The sequence below is a fragment of the Salvia miltiorrhiza genome, chromosome 7 (genome assembly GCF_028751815.1).
Source record: "Salvia miltiorrhiza cultivar Shanhuang (shh) chromosome 7, IMPLAD_Smil_shh, whole genome shotgun sequence".
Classification (NCBI taxonomy): Eukaryota; Viridiplantae; Streptophyta; class Magnoliopsida; order Lamiales; family Lamiaceae; genus Salvia; species Salvia miltiorrhiza.
The window spans coordinates 56,761,202-56,780,710 of record NC_080393.1 but is presented as its reverse complement, the minus strand read 5'-3'; the positions used below and the strand labels follow the sequence as shown (position 1 = coordinate 56,780,710).

At 34.6% G+C, this 19,509-nt stretch overlaps 1 protein-coding gene and 1 non-coding gene across 2 annotated transcripts; both read left to right on the top strand.

Annotated features, from left to right (window-relative positions):
- Positions 1 to 2,759: 2,759 nt before the first annotated feature.
- Positions 2,760 to 6,730, top strand: LOC130994906 (mitochondrial carrier protein CoAc1-like). Its single transcript, XM_057920040.1, has 7 exons — positions 2,760 to 3,678; positions 4,699 to 4,784; positions 4,891 to 5,098; positions 5,306 to 5,438; positions 5,619 to 5,803; positions 6,039 to 6,167; positions 6,457 to 6,730. The coding sequence occupies exons 1-7, from the start codon at positions 3,472 to 3,474 to the stop codon at positions 6,556 to 6,558; spliced, it is 1,050 nt and encodes a 349-aa protein (XP_057776023.1). The 5' UTR covers positions 2,760 to 3,471; the 3' UTR covers positions 6,559 to 6,730.
- Positions 6,731 to 16,467: 9,737 nt separating this feature from the next.
- LOC130996459 (U5 spliceosomal RNA) lies at positions 16,468 to 16,588 on the top strand. Its single transcript, XR_009092632.1, has one exon. It is a non-coding gene; the product is annotated as a U5 spliceosomal RNA (small nuclear RNA).
- Positions 16,589 to 19,509: the final 2,921 nt, after the last annotated feature.

Here is a 19,509-nt window from a genome sequence, read left to right as displayed (position 1 = left end):
TCGACCCGTCGGTTTCGGACTTTTTTGACATCCTTAGTTACCTGCTATCAATTGTTTTTGGGTGTTTGCTCCTGATTTGTGTAGGTGGCTCGTTGGTTACCTATAGGTTATAAATAATTTTTTTGGGGTGTTTGCTCCTGATTTAATGGAGTGGATAAACATAAGTCATGTGTTGGTGGAGTGGATATGACCTCACCCTTTTTTTCATAGGGCAAGAGTTCGAATCCTATTGCTCACATCTCAAAAAATTGAATTTTTTTGAATTTGATAATCTGCCTATTAACCGGATTTCTGAGTGCATTAGATATCTGTCTGATTAATCGGTTAATCAGTTAACCAGACCGAAAATTGATTCGGTTTTCACTTTTCAGTTATTACTTTGGCTCTTAATCGGTACCGTAAATCGATTCGATTATAACCGAACTGAATTGATTACCAGTCCTAGATATGATTATCATTTCAACATTTAAACAAATCGTGATTCCTCATTTATGGTGATTCCTCATTTTGGATACTTAAATCGAGTAGGCCTCAACATAAACGAGATAAATCTAAAAATCTTGTTTTATGAGAAAAAAGAAAAAACTTGAATTTGGTCATGTTCATACAAATACAACTAGTATTTTGCCCGTGCGATGCACGGGTATTATATTTTTTTAGATATTATAATTTTTATTTTTTCTTTAAAAAAAATTATTATATTTTTTATTTTATATTAGTATTAAATTATATATTATATAAAAATAATGTGATTGTGATGAGTTAATATTATTTTTTGAAGTGGTATAAATTTAGGAATATATCTTTGTAAGTGACATGAAATCACCAATCATATACTATATCAATAGTTTGAAGTGAAATTGTCTAAAAAAAAGTTTAAAGTGAAATTAACTAAACGATGAGTTGCGATCATATTTATTGAGCTTCACTATTATGTACACAACATTTATTTTATACACTTGTTTTAAAATTTAATAATAATTATGCAAACGATAATTTATTATTGAAATCCATAAAATTAAACATATTTTGTTGTTGATTTTATCATAGCCATTAAAAATAATGTATTTACAATTTTTTCAATGAACACATGATCTGCTTTTATATATAAATGTATCTTTCTGATTAGACGGTTGCACTCGCGTTCAAACTCTGACCCGCGCTCAAATACAAACCCGCTTCCTGATTCGATCCTTGTAAATGACACTATTCAGTTATACAAATGACACTGTCTGTAATTGACTCTATTCTGTTATACAAATGACACCACGTATAATTGACATTATAATATTGTAAATGACACTTCCTGTCATTGACATCATAAAATTGTAAATGACACTATAATGTTTCAAAATGTTATAGTGTAATTTGTATAACTGAATAATGTCAATTATAGGCAGTGACATTTATATAACTAAATAGTGTCATTTACATGATTTAAATCAAAATGCAGGTTAAGGTCTGAGTGCGGGTATAACCCGATTCTACAGTGCACCCAATAACATCTAAGTTTTTGTGTTCTGTTTAATTGTTTACCTATTTTTATAAACGAAAAATTAGTGTTGCTGATTAATTAAGGTTAAAATTAATGCTACACTTTGGGCGGGAAAATAGTATAGGCATATTGGTTCCACTTTTATATATATATAGATTAATCAATTTACACAATTATATTCTTTAAACAAAATAATCAGCAACACTAATTTTTCGTTTATAAAAATAGGTAAACAATTAAACAGAACACAAAAACTTAGGTGCTATTGGGTGCACTGTAGAATCGGGTTATACCCGCACTCAGACCTTAACCTGCATTTTGATTTAAATCATGTAAATGACACTATTTAGTTATATAAATGTCACTGCCTATAATTGACATTATTCAGTTATACAAATTACACTATAACATTTTGAAACATTATAGTGTCATTTACAATTTTATGATGTCAATGACAGGAAGTGTCATTTATAATATTATAATGTCAATTATACGTGGTGTCATTTGTATAACAGAATAGAGTCAATTACAGACAATGTCATTTGTATAACTGAATAGTGTCATTTACAAGGTTCGAATCAGGAAGCGGGTTTGTATTTGAGCGCGGGTCAGAGTTTGAACGCGAGTGCAACCGTCTAATCAGAAAGCTACATTTATATATAAAAGCAGATCATGTGTTCATTGAAAAAATTGTAAATACATTATTTTTAATGGCTATGATAAAATCAACAACAAAATATGTTTAATTTTATGGATTTCAATAATAAATTATCGTTTGCATAATTATTATTAAATTTTAAAACAAGTGTATAAAATAAATGTTGTGTACATAATAGTGAAGCTCAATAAATATGATCGCAACTCATCGTTTAGTTAATTTCACTTTAAACTTTTTTTAGACAATTTCACTTCAAACTATTGATATAGTATATGATTGGTGATTTCATGTCACTTACAAAGATATATTCCTAAATTTATACCACTTCAAAAAATAATATTAACTCATCACAATCACATTATTTTTATATAATATATAATTTAATACTAATATAAAATAAAAAATATAATAATTTTTTTTAAAGAAAAAAATAAAAATTATAATATCTAAAAAAATATAATACCCGTGCATCGCACGGGCAAAATACTAGTTAAGGTTAAAATTAATGCTACACTTTGGGCGGGAAAATAGTATAGGCATATTGGTTCCACTTTTATATATATATAGATATAGATATAGATTCATTCTCATTCCTAAAATCGAAATCTAAATAATTAAAAAAAAAAAACCTTTTTATTTTGAATCACATGTCTCTTGTTTCGGCGGTTTGTTAGGCCTCAATTTTTCCGCCACCAATTTCAATTATTTTCTTTTACCAGTATTTCGCCTAAAATCTCTCTAGTCAAGCCAACGATACCTTCCAGGAACCGAGGAAATAGGAGGAAAATTAGAAATTCAATTTGTCATAAACAATTCCATTTTTGGAAGACCAATTCAAATTGGGTTTTTATCTTTTCAAGAAAAGCCTCTTCATTCTCATCCCTTTCTTATAATTTGGAGGCTTTTCTTGATCTAGATTCTAGAGACTCAAATTTAGCTGGAGATTAGGATTTGTTTTTTTGTTTGAGAAAAAAAAGATTCGTTTTTGATTGAAACCCTATTGTGATTTGATGGCGGTTGTGTTTGAATCGTGAAGGGCGTCGATCGTTTCTCTGAATCTTGCTGTGAAATTTTGATGAATCTTGATTTTAGCGAAGAAGACTGGCTTGTGAACATAGATTTTGTTCCCAGGCCTTTGATTCTGCCTGTTGGGAATAAATCGTTTTGCTTCTCTATTCCAAGAGATAGATGGGATAAGGAGTTCTATAAATTGAAGGGTGGATAAATAATTTGTTCTTTGTTTTTTTCGATTTTGGTTGAAAATTGGGTGAAAAAGATTGGATCTTTGGGATTGAATTGTTGAAATTAGATTTCGAAGATGATGAATTCATCACAGGGTTCTACTCTGTCATCAAATGTGACTGGATTTGCAGGAGCAGCCTCTGCTCACAGGGAGGCTCACAGAGAGGCCAAATATATAGATACAGTTCCTGTGTATGTAAAGGAGCTGATTGCTGGTGGTGCAGCTGGTGGATTTGCTAAGACGGCCGTTGCCCCGTTGGAACGAACTAAGATACTTCTGCAGGTTGTTATTTGTTTGTTGATGCTGCTTTATGTGATGGAAAGTAGTTGATTGAATGTTTGTTTTGTGCATATTGAGTTGTGATTTCACGATTTAGCCAAGAGGTCTTTTCATTTGTGTTGTTGGATTTTGTTAATTTGTTTGTTTGTATGGTTGGGATCGAGTCTCTTGTGACCGCATTAAGTATTTTTGCCATTCTTAGAGAAATCAAAGGGTTGAAGGTTCATGTTGTTCTGTTTGTATGGTTGGGATCAATCTCGTGCGATTGCGTTAGGTAATTTTCTCCCATTCTTAGAGAGCTCAAAGGATTGAATGATCATGCCAATGAAAAGTTGTTGATGCAACATTGCCTTGTGATGTGTGTGACATCGTTTCATGTGCGTATAATCCCGAATCGTGGTGGTGAATTGAAACTTTTGTAGGGTTGAGAGCAAGTGTCATATGGTTGCATTATATACAAGTGTCGTTCTTAGAGGGTCTGAAGGATTGAATTGTTAATGTCTGCTTGTTAAAATTGAGCATTTGGGATTATCCTATAATTCAAGGATTCTTGACTGTACTTATAGTGCTCGAAATCGTGGTTGCTCCCCTTTTGGTTGATCGTTTCTTGCTTGTAGTCACTCAGTGGCACCATCTTCGTGACTCCCTCGTCCTTTTCTTGTCTTCTGGCCACTAGGTCTACTAATCTTGTTAATTATTTCGGAACATAAACTAGTCACGTTTGTCTGAAGCATTTATGCCCGAATACTTTCTCTTGTAAATAGAGAGAAAGCTTAAATATCTAATACTATTATGTAAAGAAAAAATAAGGGAAGCTTCACTACGATACCTGAATTGTGGCAATATTTTTGAACTTGGTTTGACTAATGTACAACGTCTCTTATTGTTTAATTTGACTGTTTTTCTAGATAGAGTTTATTGAATTATTAGATGAAGCTACATCTATTTTAGCTTCAGATTCAAATTGGAAATGTTGCTTGGATTATTATGCGTTTCTGATTTTGTTACTCGTTGCTTTTCTAGACTAGAACGCAAGGTTTTCAGTCTCTAGGGGTTTACCCCTCTTTGAAGAAGCTACTGAAGCATGAAGGTGTAGCAGGATTTTACAAGTAAGCTTCAAACCATTCATTTCGAGTCATTATCTATTTATCATCACCCAGATTGCCCGGTTGGCTTATTCTTCTTTGTTATTTTTCTATTTTTTCTGCGATCCAGAGGGAATGGAGCAAGTGTACTTCGGATTGTACCCTATGCAGCATTACATTTCATGGCCTACGAGCAGTACCGTTCACGAATCTTGGATAACTACTCGGCTTTGGGAACGGGTCCCGTTGTGGATCTCTTAGCCGGCTCGGCTGCTGGTGGTACTGCAGTTTTATGCACTTATCCACTAGATTTGGCTCGCACCAAACTCGCGTACCAGGTATGCATTTGGATTTCTCGCTTAAGAAGTTATACGAGATTCAAGAAAAACCCATTTTTCACAGTAGTCCTCATGTTTTTAACTGGAATCCTACCAAAAAATGATTGTCCAAATCTAATAAGCAGTGACACACATAAATACACAGAATTCTCTTGCCTAGTTATACTATATGTGGTTGAATTTTCGTTTGCTATTCCGATTTTTCAGGTTGTAGACACCAGAAGCAATTTGCAGCATGGAGCGAGACAATTTAATGCCAATCCTTCTTACAATGGAATTGGAGATGTATTCAAGAGAGTCTACAAAGAAGGGGGAGTCCGCGGTCTCTACCGTGGCATAGGTACACTTGAAATTCGATTAATCTATTTGATCGTATGTTATATTATTTCAGCGTCGTTTTGAAATTTTTAGAGGCATCTTGAAGCCAATGCATGGATTTGTACTACTTTGCTAATAATAATAACCTGAAGTTGCAAAATTTTACTATCAAAATTGATATTGACGATATTTCTTTGCGCAGGTCCGACACTTATAGGTATTCTTCCGTATGCTGGCCTGAAGTTTTATGTCTACGAGGAACTCAAGAGGCACGTCCCCGAAGAACACCAGAAGTCGATTGTAATGCGGCTATCCTGTGGAGCCATAGCCGGTGTACTTGGACAGACTTTGACGTACCCGTTAGATGTTGTGAGGAGGCAGATGCAGGTATTGCACTGTCGCTTACTTCTGTTGAGGGTGTTTACTTTGATCGATAGCTTAGATAGATAAAAATAATATCAGCTAATCCACCACATACATTGATGGATCGATCATTTCTTGTTTAATCGTCTCCCTTCAAAGCGGCCTTTCCTTCGATAATTTGTACATGTTACTTGGGAAATCTTGATGAACTTTTTCTGGGCCGACGTGTCTTTAAATTACTAATACCGAGTTATTCCAGGTCGAGCATTTGCAACCTTCATCGCAAGGTGGTCAAGTGTATAAGAGCACGTGGGAGGGGCTCGCTTTCATCGTCCGTAATCACGGTTGGAGACAGTTGTTCGCTGGCCTAAGCATCAATTACATCAAGGTAACTTACCATCTCGAGTCAATTCACTCGTCTCTTCCTTTATCGAATCACAACGCGTTAGTGAAACGAGGTAGACTTCCCGATAGGCACAAATATTGAAATTTGCACATTTTGATCGAACATGAGCCGTAAGTATTATAGCTTTCTAGTATATTTCACCTTTCTACGATGAATGATCGTGGTCCGACCCTAACTTCTTTGGGCATGAAGAGACGAGCTAATTTTATTTCTGCCATCGAAGAATTGTCAAGAATCCGTGATGCTTATGCTGTTTGATCCTTTCCTTCAGGTTGTACCTTCTGTTGCGATTGGATTCACGGTTTATGACGCGATGAAGGTTCAGTTGCGAATTCCTCCTCGTCAAAAATCGAACGCAACGGCATCCGCATAATGTATAGAGAGAGCAGAGCTCGACTTGATAGTAAACGAGTTATAGCTAAAATTCTTTTTATGAATAGTGCGATGAATGACTGTTGTGTGTAGGTTGTTAATTTAGGAATTCATTGGACGTTGAATTCATCATAAACGATCACTAATTAAGTTTTTGGTTTCAAAGATATCAATCTGGAATTTTGTTTTTATTTTTGTTTTTGTGTCTTGTTTTTATCTCATCTTCATATATATGCGTTGATAAACAGATGACATGGAAGATGGATTCAAGTTCTTTCTTGAAAAGATATATATTTATAATTTAATTTTGATATAGTTCATTCAATATATATGTAAGCAACAAGGTTAAAAACAAGGTTAAAAAAATACCTTAATCAAGAATGAATCCAATACATTGAGCAAAACAATCTACAAAACATTCAAAAGGGGAACATTTTTATTTACGCAAAAATTTGGGTACAATATACTCGTACAATCGGATTGATCCACACTTGTAATAATGTTATTTATATGATCCGGGTCAAAATGCGGGTTCAGGGTCTAGATGTGATTGCTATCCAATTATACGGTACACCTAATTATACCCAAGGCCACCTCTTTTATTAATATAAGGTCAACTAATTATTTGTTGTAGCCTATTGTTCGAATTAATTTTATACTTGACGATTTAATTACTAATAGTTAGTTTAGCAGTCTACTGTTAATTTAATGTAACATTTAGTTTTAGAGGTGATTTTGTGTACAACTAGGTGTATTGTACAATCGGGTTACACCTGCACTCAGACCCTGATTCACATCCTGATTCGTATCAGCATTTTGACCCGAACCGTGTAAATGACATTATTCTGAATGCGAATCAACTCGATTGTACGATACATCTGCCTGTACCTAAGTTTTTGTGTTAGTTTTATTTAGTAATCTTAAAAAGGTGGATTATGTTTTATACAAATTACTTATATTCATTAATTGTGAAGATGAGAGGAATTATTTGTTTGCGTTCACTACTATGGACTCCTCCTATCACCCATAAAGCTTAAAGCTATGCTACTTTATGTAAATCAGTGAGAATAGCTACTCCGAGTAGTTTGCGAGTAGCTATGTTTGTTTACAGCCCTACAGTTGATATAACATTAGAAGTCGACCTTATTATTTTCGGAGGTGTAAAAAGGAGAGGCCAACAAATATAGAGTCCCTCCCTCGAAAACTCCTCCGTTTGCCGGACGATCATCTCTACGACGGAGCGAGGCTCGTTTGCTGGCGGTGGTACCACATTATCCACTTCTCATGCCTTCGTCAACGCACAGATGCACGGGATCCTCCTATCACCCATAGAAATTAAAGCTCTGCCACTTTATGTAATAGCCAACACAGACGGCGAAATACACATATCTAAGTTAACTCACCTCTCCAAATCTCACGATAAGATCTTTAATTTGATATATGTAAATATTTGATTTGAAATGTAAAAATTATCCTTATTTAAAGACTAAAAATTAAAAAAAAATCTCTCTTCTGTCTCATTTTTTTCGAGCTTGCAATTTGTAAATGTAGGACAAATTATTTCGAACTTGCAATTACAGGACAAATTATTTTTTCAGACTTATTTTGTCATACTCATGTTGAATTTTCAAAAATTTGCCCTATAATTACGAACCCAAAAAAATTTGTCCTATAAAAAAACTTTGGCTCCATGTTCTACTATGACTTATCAATATTGCTATTGCCTGCAGCTTTTTTTCAGTACAACTTCTCAAAAAAAAAAATCATACATACTGCTTTGCTTAGCTGAATAATAAGATTAATGCGAATCTTAGCTAAAAGTATTTGCTTCTCATGTTTGTTGGATTGAGGCAAAGGAATTTGAAAAGCTTTGTGATTGAATTCTCTAGTAAATGATATGTTTAAATAAATAAATATAAATCTTAAATATAGGTAAATGCAAAAACTAAAATAGAATTAATTCATTTAAATTTCAGAATTAATTCATCCAAATCACTTTTAATTTAATCAAAAATAGAATTTGTATTAAAATTACCCTGATCAATAAGTTGTTGTATTTTTTGACACTTTTTAAAATTTGATGTATTAAAAATCAGAATTGCTTCAAAATTTATATATTTATCCATCAATAATCCAAAAAAAAAAAAAGAACTCGTATTGTTATTTGGGTTTGGGCGGGAAACTGCCGCATTTATTTGGGTCCACCGCTTGTAATTTATTTACTCTGCCGCCGCGTTTTAGACACTTCACCGGAAATAGAAAAGCTGAAATGCTTCGTTTGAAACCAGCCTTCCGCAAGCCACCGCCTCCGCGCCGCTGCTGCACCGACGGCGGCGTTTCGGATCCTCATTCCGACATTCTTAGTAGAGAATCGGTAAGCACTCTCCCTTGTTTGATATGCTGATGGCTGTCTTTCAAAATTACGTTAGACCCGAAATTCCGTTTGCATATATGTTTCATAAGAAAAAGGTTTTTAATTTGAAAATTAGGTTAGAGCTGAAATTTCTTATAAATATATGTTTCATAAGAAAAAGTTTTTTATTTGAAATTTAGGTTAGAGCTGAAATTCCTTATGAATATATGTTTCATAAGAAAAAGTTTTTTATTTGAAATTTAGGTCAGAGCTGAAATTCCGTATGCATATATGTTTCAAAAGAAAAGGTTTTTTTATTTGAAATTTAGGTTAGAGCTGAAATTCCTTATGAATATATGTTTCATAAGAAAAAGTTTTTTATTTGAAATTTAGGTCAGAGCTGAAATTCCGTATGCATATATGTTTCAAAAGAAAAGGTTTTTTTATTTGAAATTTAGGTTAGAGCTGAAATTCCTTATGAATATATGTTTCATAAGAAAAAGTTTTTTATTTGAAATTTAGGTTAGAGCTGAAATTCCTTATGAATATATGTTTCATAAGAAAAGGTTTTTTTATTTTAAATTTAGGTTAGAGCTGAAATTCCGTATGATATGTTTCATAAGAAAGGGTTTTTTATTTGAAATTTAGGGGTGTATTGGATTGAGCTTCTTTAGGATTTTAAAGGACTTTAAAAAGTCCATGAATTTTTAAGGACTTTAAAAAGTCATAGACTCCGCGTGGAATCACGTGAAATTTAGATGAATCAATCGAAATCTCAAGTCTGAAGCTCGGATTTCGTCCTTTGTATTTTTTTTAATAAATCCATTAGAATTCATGGATTGTTAAAATCCATGAAATGTTAAATACCACCTGATTTTAATAGACTTTAAAAAGTCTGGTTTGAATACCTCTAAATTTTAAAAGACTTTAAAGAATCTGGATTGAATATTTTGGATTTTAAAGAACTTTTAAAAGTCTGAATTGAATACACCTAAACTTTCGAAATCCTTTAATAATAGAAGACATTGGTATTGATATGCATATGGCTTTCTTATTCTCAGCATCTAAGGTTTGGGCAGATAAAGCACTTGTATAAAGATTAGTGAATTGGTTAGTCGATTGATTAGTAGAGTGATGACTGATGATGCTATTCCAAAACAAAAATTTGTAGATGATACACATTAGAAGTCGGGCTTATTATTCCCGGAGGTGTAAAGAGGGGATGCCAACAAACATAGAGTCCCTCCCCAAAGAGCTATTGTTCGAAATCCTCCTCCGTTTGCCGGCCGATCATCTCTACGAGAGAGCGAGGCTCGTGTGCCGGCGGTGGTACCGCATTATCCATTCTCATGCCTTCATCAACGAGAAGATGCACGGTGCTACCTATGGACTCCTCCTATCACCCGTAAAGGGTAATACACTGCCACTTTATGTAACAGCTGACGCAGATGGTGGAATCCTCAAATCTGAGCTAAATCACATCTCCAAATTGGGAGTTCTTGCTACCTGCAACGGTTTGGTTCTGGAGTTGGACGACAAACGCTTCCCTCGTCTTGCGAATCCTGCAACGAGGCAGTCATTCCTCCTCCCACCGTATCCTAAAGGGCGCATGTATTGCCAGTTCCACTGTGGTTTAGCATGCTCTGCAGCAGGCCCGGCCCTGGGCATAGGCGAGGGGTGCGACCGCCTAGGGCCCAGGGCAGAATGGGGCCCCAATTTTTTTATTTTTATTGCTATTATTATATGAAAATAATTTTTTTTAGTTGTACAATGGGCCTCAATCAGTAAAAAATACATACAAACCCAAAAGCTCCAATCTTATTCTATTAAAAAAAAGGGCCCACAAGCACACAAGCATATTCAATTAAAAGGGCCATTTTTTCTCATTTCGCCTAGGGCCCATGAAATCTCCGGAACGGGGCTGCTCTGCAGCTTCCTTGGCATATAAAGTGATTGCACCATCCGCTGTTTTCCACTCGGCACCACTCCGACAAATTGACGACGATCTTTCCGTGTTCACTGTTGGAGTCGATGATCTTTTCGTGTTCACTGTTGGAGTCGATGAGTCCTGGAGGCACGTCGAGGTTCACCACCTCCCCGACCATGTCAGGCCAATTTTCTTCGACAAGGCTCCCTTGACTAGTGAAGGTTTCGTGCACTGGGGAAAGGGGAGATACTGCATGACGTTGGATGTGGAGACGGAGATCATTACACTGAGTGAAGCCCCTTATGAGTACCATGAACGCGACTATAAATATCTGTCGACTGGGAGGTGTGTGTCGCTCCTGGTTGCGTGTGGGGATCTGTCGTGGGAGGTTTGGGAGATGAAGGCAGAGACGGGCGAGTGGAGGAAGGCGCTGCCCAACGTCGACTTGGGAGCTGAGAAATGGAGGATTCAACAGTTAGCTCCTGAAGATGGTGCAGTTCTTGAACCACTTGGTTGGGTTAAATATCCACATGTTTTAGCCTTCTATTTTGCCGCCTTCTATGGGAAGCAATGCCGGCATTGCATTTTGTACAATCTTGATACGCATCAACTCCACTCCATAAAGCTACCGCAAAACTATGCTAAAGCTTATGCGGCTTTTCCGCATAAGAATAGTCTGATGTGGTTAAGTTAAAAGAGTATTAGAATCGGTATTGTTTATCATCACTTTGCATGGACAGATTATGACCTCACAATTGCTATTCCATTGCAAATCAGCCTGTATTATGTTTGAGAATATTTTGAATGGAATTATTTTATTCCATTGCACTACTACATGGCCATCCAGAATCTACGTGGTGGGAGGAGAATACGTGAGCACCCCGACCACAGCTATCATCGAGTACGTCGGGAACTACACGGTGCCCTCGCCGCCGCCGCTCCCATCCTTCCCCGAATACAACGACACCGCGGCATCGGCCGATTTCACAAGCAGACTGAGAAGCCTCGCGGACAACGTGGACGTCCCAAAAAACGTGATGAAGAATCTATTCTTCACGCTCTCGGTGAATCTATCGCCCTGCACGAAGAGCGCGTGCGTGGGGACCACGAGGCTGATGGCCAGCATGAACAACCTGACGATGCTGCTGCCCATCACCACCGACATCCTTCACGCTTACTACGCAGGAATCGATGGAGTTTACGATTCCAATTTCCCCGAGTTTCCGCCTCTCGTTTTCAACTACACGGAAGATAGCATAGCCAAGAATGAGTCGGCGTCGGAGATGGCGACGGCGGTGAGTGTTTCAAATACAAATTCATTACTCCTTTGAGCGTTTGTAGATTCTCCATGATAACCATCTCACTCGGAGGATCTGGGAGACTCAATCCTGCTTGCACAAACTCGAGATGTTATTTTATTTGATAAAAATTAATCACTTTTTAATTTATAGAATGTTTTCTTAATTTTAAATCAAGTTAAAACATGTAAAAACAAATGAGAAATATTGGAGCTTCAACGATAGGCGCTCAGATTTTGCCAAAAGACCTTCTGTTATAGTCCCTCCGTCCCATTTGTATTGGCTTCTTTGCCATTTTGGGCTGTCCCAATTGTATTGATCCCCTTTTTAAAATAGCAAAAATAAGGAATGAGATTTAGTGTACCACACTTTATGTTCCACTTTGTGTTCCACTTTCAATTTTATTTATTTTCTTATATATATTTTTTTTCAATTTCAACTTTATATGCTTTAGTTTAATTTTGTGACTATTAACTAGGGTTTATTCCATCAATCTAGGGTATATAATTATTTTTTTCTCATTTAATTTCACTTTTATTAGTTCATAATAGGTTGATAAATTCAAAGTCATGGTATATATTTTTTAAAAATTTTAATTTTTTACATAAAAATTAAATATAATTCATAGTATCATAATAAATTTTATTTTTATAAAAAATATTTTTAAAATAATAGATATAAGAATGGGACACAGTGACACACATAAAATTATGGGACATTGGATCTCATCCCCAAAAATAAGGGCTCCTAAGTGGGCAAAAGTAAAGCACTCCACCTACTTAACTCATAAATAAAGATTTTCTTAATCTCCGTGTCCAAAAGTAAGAGGCCAATACAAATGGGACGAAGGGAATAGTAATTTATAAAGGAAGCCCTTTACAATTTGCTACAATATTCTTTTCAATATCCTCCAACTCATCAGCTCAATCTTATAGAGTTGAAGTAGCATGATTCCTCTACTATCTCTTTCGCACACATTTATAAAGTATTTCAACTGTGTGCCAAACTTGCTTATGAAAGTTGAAATGATGAATTAATTAATATAGCATACGTGATTGATGCTGATTTTCATTTTCCAGTTCATGCATCGGTGAATATACTATGATTAGTTGATTACTGATGATCAAGTTGGTCCCATTTCCTCAGAAAAAGAAATGATTAATTCAAGAAGAAACCTTTTTACAAGAATAATTAATTCTACTGGATTTGAAGGATGAACTATGTTCCAGCAACCCAACCCACTCCTCCTCGGCCCAATGTGCCCAACTAGGGATGGCAGTGGATCTTGGACCCGGTCCAGATCCGTGGATCCAGATCCGTTTTTACGGATCTGGATCTCAATTTTTTAGACCCGATGGATCTGGATCTGGATCTCAGTTTTGAAAACGGATCTGGATCTTGAAATTTTAGATCCGGATCCGGCCCAGATCCGACCCGTGGATCCGTTTTATTTTATATATATTTTTTATATTTTATATTTAGTTTACTAATAATATTAACTAAATTAAAAATAATAAATAAATTATATTCAAAAGAATAAAAACTAAAAGTAATTAGATAAAAGTATTTTGTGTTATATTTTTTATGATGAAAATTAGATGTTGTTGATTTTGTGAAATTTTTTTAATTTAATTTAAAAATAGTAGATCCATGGATCTGGACCCGTGGACCCGCGGATCTGGATCTGGATCCAAAATTTTCAGATCAACGGATACGGATCTGGATCTGGATCTGGATCTGGTATATGAAAACGGATCTGGATCTGGTATTGGCCAGACCCGGTCCAGATCCGGCCCGTTGCCATCCCTATGCCCAACCCATTTATACAAAAATACTTTTCAACATCGAAATTTCCCGGATACATCTATGCACGAAATTATATATTACTCCATCCGTCCCACTTATATTGGCACTTTTGAGTTGGGCACGAAAATTAAGAATAAATGGTTAAGAGTGTAAAGTAGGTATGGTCCAATTATTTTATGTGTGTAGAGAAAGTAGAGACCATAGAAAATTGCCAATTTAAGTGGGACAGACAAAAAATGCAAGTATGTCAATTTAAGTGGGACGGATGGAGTACATGTTATTTTCTTAATGTGAATTTAAAAATAGCTTTTTTTTTTGAATTTAGTATTGACTATTTGTATTTATACACATGTGCAATTTTTTTTTGTCTTTTTTTAATTTAATTTTTATAAATAATTACAAATTTTATATTGATAGATTTATTGAAAATTGTGTGATTAGTGAAAAATAAACGTGACATTAGAAAATAAGTTTTATTATATACAGATTTTAAGGTAGAACCACAATTGGGTATATTCATTATGCAATTTTGTAGTGTTGTTTAAAATGATGTACATATGTCTTTATGTATATGTGCACAGTGCACAGTGCACAGTGCACATATATGCAATTTATTTTTATATTTTCAACTAGTGGGAGATATGTTTTGGGGTAGTAGTCCACACGTGGACCCCGTTACCTACAACTTTAAGTTATTTATTTATTTTCCTTCAAAAAAAAAGTTATTTATTTATTTATTTATTTTTGAAAATTTCTTCAATTCTTCCATTTCCATCCTTTGTTCTTTTCGATCGTTTCTTATTCTTTTTTGTTTTTTCGTCTTCTTCTTCTTCTTCTTTTTTTGGCCCAAGTTTTTTTTTTTAATTTTCTTCCAATTCCTTTTTTTTGCCTTTATTTTTTGTGTCCCAAATTGTATGTATTTTTATTTTTAGTTGTGTGTTGTATCAATTTGCTTTTCAATATATGCACGTTTAAATTTTAAATTATATTTTATTATTTAAAAAAATTAATTTGATTCATGTTATTATATTAATTTTATTGAAGTAAAATATAATATAGAAATTAAAATACATTAATAACAGTGTTAATACTTGGAAACAACCATTTTAATTAACAAAAGGTTAATGTTAACCATGTAAATAAAAAATATTAAATCTAATCAATTTTTGAGTAAATAGACTATTATATCCTTAATGAAATTATAATAAAAATATAATTAAAAAAAAAAATGATACTCCCCACCACCCTTCCCACCCAAACCCTTTCTGTACCCAGGGGCGGATCCAAGATTTGTCGATAGGGGTGCTGAACTTGAAGGTATTGAATGGGGGTTTGGGGCGGTAGCCCCCGAGCCAAATTTTTCGCGGATCCAAGATTTGTCGATAGGGGTGCTGAACTTGAAGGTATTGAATGGGGGTTTGGGGCGGTAGCCCCCGAGCCAAATTTTTCGGGCAGTATATACAATTCATTTTTATGTGTAAGTAGAATTTTGATGGATTTAGGATTGAAATTCGATCACCGACTAGAATAAATAATTATTCTCTTTCTATTGATTCAATAATATACTAGTGCTATCCCTACAAATTGTACCATTATAGTTGAAAAAATATAAAAAATTACATCTTTATATTTGTTTTTTAAAAAATAATTTATTTTTTAAAAGAATAAATTAATTTTATTCTTTTTTTAAAAGTTGGACTGAGCTACTCCGACTCCTCCTATCACCCATAAAGCTTAAAGCTCTGCCACTTTATGTAAATCAATGAGAGTAGCTACCCCGAGTAGTTCTGTTCGTTTACAGCCCTACAAATGATATACATTAGCCACCACGCCTACAAATTGACCTCGGTCTTGACGTGCTCACTGTTGGAGTCGATGAGTCCTGGAGGCACGTCGAGGTTCACCACCTCCCCCACCATGTAAGGCCATTCTTCTTCGATAAGGCTCCCTTGACTAGTGAAGGTTTCCTGCACTGGGGAAGGGGGAGGTACTGCGCAACAATGGATGTGGAGACGGAGATCATTACACTTAGTGAAGCCCGTTATCAGTACAATGAACGTGACTATAAATATGTGTCGACTGGGAGGCGTGTGTCGCCTCCTGGTTGCGTGTGGGGATCTGTCGTGGGAGATTTGGGAGATGAAGGCAGAGGAGAGAGAGAGGCGAAGAGAAGAGAAGAGAAGAGAAGCGGTTGTGAGATATATATGTTGTAGAATGCTGAGGCTCCAGAGAGAGAGAGGAAGAAGATGAGAGGGAGAGAGAGAGAGTATGTTGAAGCTCTTCAATGGCGAAACCGATATGAGATGCAACAAGAATGATGGCGATGATGCATGAGCTGTTGAAGCTTCTTGCTAGATGAAGAAAATTGCAGTTGGTTATAGTTTCATCGCATTTATGGATGAAAACCGCCGGTTGTGATTTGGTTTCAAGTAAAAAAGCTAAATATCCCACATCGACAATCAGAGAGATACGGTCTAACTATGTGCTACTATAAAACAATGGCCGACTACACTTGTGAAACCACGCAGCCGCGCGTTGAGCACATAGCGAACTATTCTTTCGCCTTTTACTAAAGAATACCGTGTGCTCGTCGCAACTTAAGCGGCATACACCATTTTTTGGATGGGTGTTTCCCTATAAGGAAGCCCCCCAACAATACATAATAATGTTAAATTTGTTTTATATGTTTTATGGTAGCTTTTCTTTCATCTTTTTTGATCTAGGTAAAATTTTATTTGTATAAGTTTTTTGGATTGATTAGCATCTTCAGGTGAAGTAGGTTAATGTAAAGGGATATTTGCCGTAAAATACACGAAGATTTAGTAAATTCTGATTTTTTAACCTTTAAAATTTGAAAAAAAATACACCACCTTTCGATTTTTTTTTATTTTTCCTTTATACCCCAAAATAAAAGTTGATTTTAAGACTTTTAACTTAGATTTTTTGATATATAAGCATGACGGATAATAAATGTGGCATAATAAAGTCGATGCATCGGTTTAGATATCAACAAATCTAAGCCAAAAGTTCTAAAATCAACTTCTACTTGGGGTTATATTTCATAATGATGGAAAAAATCAGAAAAAATTGAAAGGTTGTGTATTTTTTTTTTCAAATTTTAAAGGTTATGGGAAAAACTAGAATTTACTGAAAGTTCATGTATTTTACGACAAATATCCCTAATGTAAAATTGAGAATAATTTGCGTAATAAATTGTGTCGCTCCTGATTGTGTGTGGGGATATGTCATGGGAGGTTTGGGAGATGAAGGCCAAGTTACAAGAGTATTATTGTCTATACCCTTTGTATTTTTACTCTTATTCACACATAATATTTACAAAAAATACATCTCACGGACCATTTATTAATACCTAAAAAAATCAATTTTAGTGAATCCCTTCATTCACTTTATACATATCTCTCAATATTTTCTTAGAAATCGTGCCCTCTCCTCTTTACCATACTTATCGTAGACGGAGGGAGTACTATTCATCATTTTTCTTAAAATCTGTGTCGTCCACAATATGGAAGCGATATCGTGGACGGAGAGAGTATTTATTTTACACTACAAACTTATTTTACACCTCATCTTTACATGTTGTTTCTACTTATTTTACACTCTAAAATGCACATCTTTAATTCTCGTGCCCATATCAATAGGATAAAAGGAAACCAGGGGGCTTAGCCCACTGGCCACCGGGTCCTCACTTAAGTGAAGTGACCCGGGTTCGATCCCTCTTGGGAACGAATTGGTGATTGGAGATATAAGGTGGAGTTTGGTGAATGGAGAGATAAGGTGGTTCTTGGAGTCGATGGGGAACTAACTACTGACATCTAACATGACTTTGACCGATCAAAAAAAAAAAAAAATAGGATAAAAGGAGTATTAGTATCGTTTTCTTGACAACTCAATTCTAAAAAGTATGTTTTCAAACATCATACCGTATGTAGTTCAGCATTTGGTAACTCATGCTCCAGTCCGTTCCAAAGTAAGAAATTATGTGGATAGTCCCCTTGGGATGGCCTAGTGGTTGGGGTGGTTGCCTGTTGTCCAAGAGGTCACAGGTTCGAGTACTCTCGGCCACAATAAGCACTAGGTGGGGTGTGTGTGTGAGATTTGTATTATTTATAATGTAATTTCATCAAAAAAAAAAAAAAGAAATCATGTGGATAATCTAAGTTAATATATAACACAAATTTCTATTTATTTACATGGATGTGATTTTTACATTTATTAAGTTTCACACCAAATAATTAAATGAATGCTATTTGATATTCAATTACTTTTTTAAATCTATTATTTATGTTGACAGTTTAATCTCGTTAGAAAACATTACTCATCTAAGAGACTCTAAAAGTGAGAATAAACCACGAGAGAGTAAACGATACGTAACATAGAAACACTTTCTCTGAAATAAATGTTCCGATTAATTTTATTCCATCCAGTTAGAGTACATAAATACTATTTTTATTGATTAATAATCCATTATTATGATTTATAAATCCAAAATTTGGGTATATAAAAATTTAAAAATAATAAATAATTAAATACTAATTTATAATATTATAATAAAATATATTTGTATAAAAAAAATTAAAATAATAAATGTTTATAGTACTCCCTCTATCCCGCTTCAAATGACCTTAGGGTGCCTCCAACAGTCCCAATTTCCAGTTTCCACTTTTTGGAACTACCGTTGGAGTGTGAAGGAACCAGCTTCAATTTGGAAACCAAGAAACTAGGCGCAAAATTGCACCCATCTTCACACACATGCGGGTCCCCCCTTGACCCTTTCCCTTTTTATATTCTTTTTCCTTTTTGTTTTGCGGCTAATTTGGAGCTTTTCACCATTTGTTGATTATTTTTTCTTTTCATTTATTTAATGTCTTCGGTGATTGTTTTTTATTATTTGTTACTCCCTCTCCGTCCACCAAAGATATGTCACTTCACTTTCATCACGGGTTTTAATAAAATGTGAGTGAAGTTGGTAGTGGAGTAAGAGTCCCACTTTAAATATGAGTGGAATGGTGTGGACCCTACTACTAATTAAAAATGGATGTGGCATATTTTTTGTGGACGGACGAAAAAAAATATTATAGCATATCTCTGGTGAACAGAGGGAGTACTTTTCATTTATTTGTTTTGCTTTGAAATAAAAGGCTAAACAATTAATTTCAATTGCTTTAATTGTGTAAATTGCTTTAATTTTTGTAATGTAATTTTAATTATTATTTATATTATAAAGCTGACGTAATTTATTATTTGGATAGTTAAAATATAGAATTTTAAATTAAAAATAAAATAAAAATATATAAATATTATATTAATAATAATGCAAATAAAATTACTTAGGAAACACATATATAGATATACAAAAAGAGTGTGTTCTATGGTGGAACCCTCAAAAAATAAGAAACTGATTTATTGTTGGAGGCACCCTTATTTCTATTTTGGGTTGTTCCGCATTAAATGCCAACTCAAATTTAGAAATATTTAACACTATTTTTTGGATGGTCCCACTATCATACACCTTTATCACGCATTCCTTAATCTTCGTGTCGAAAAATT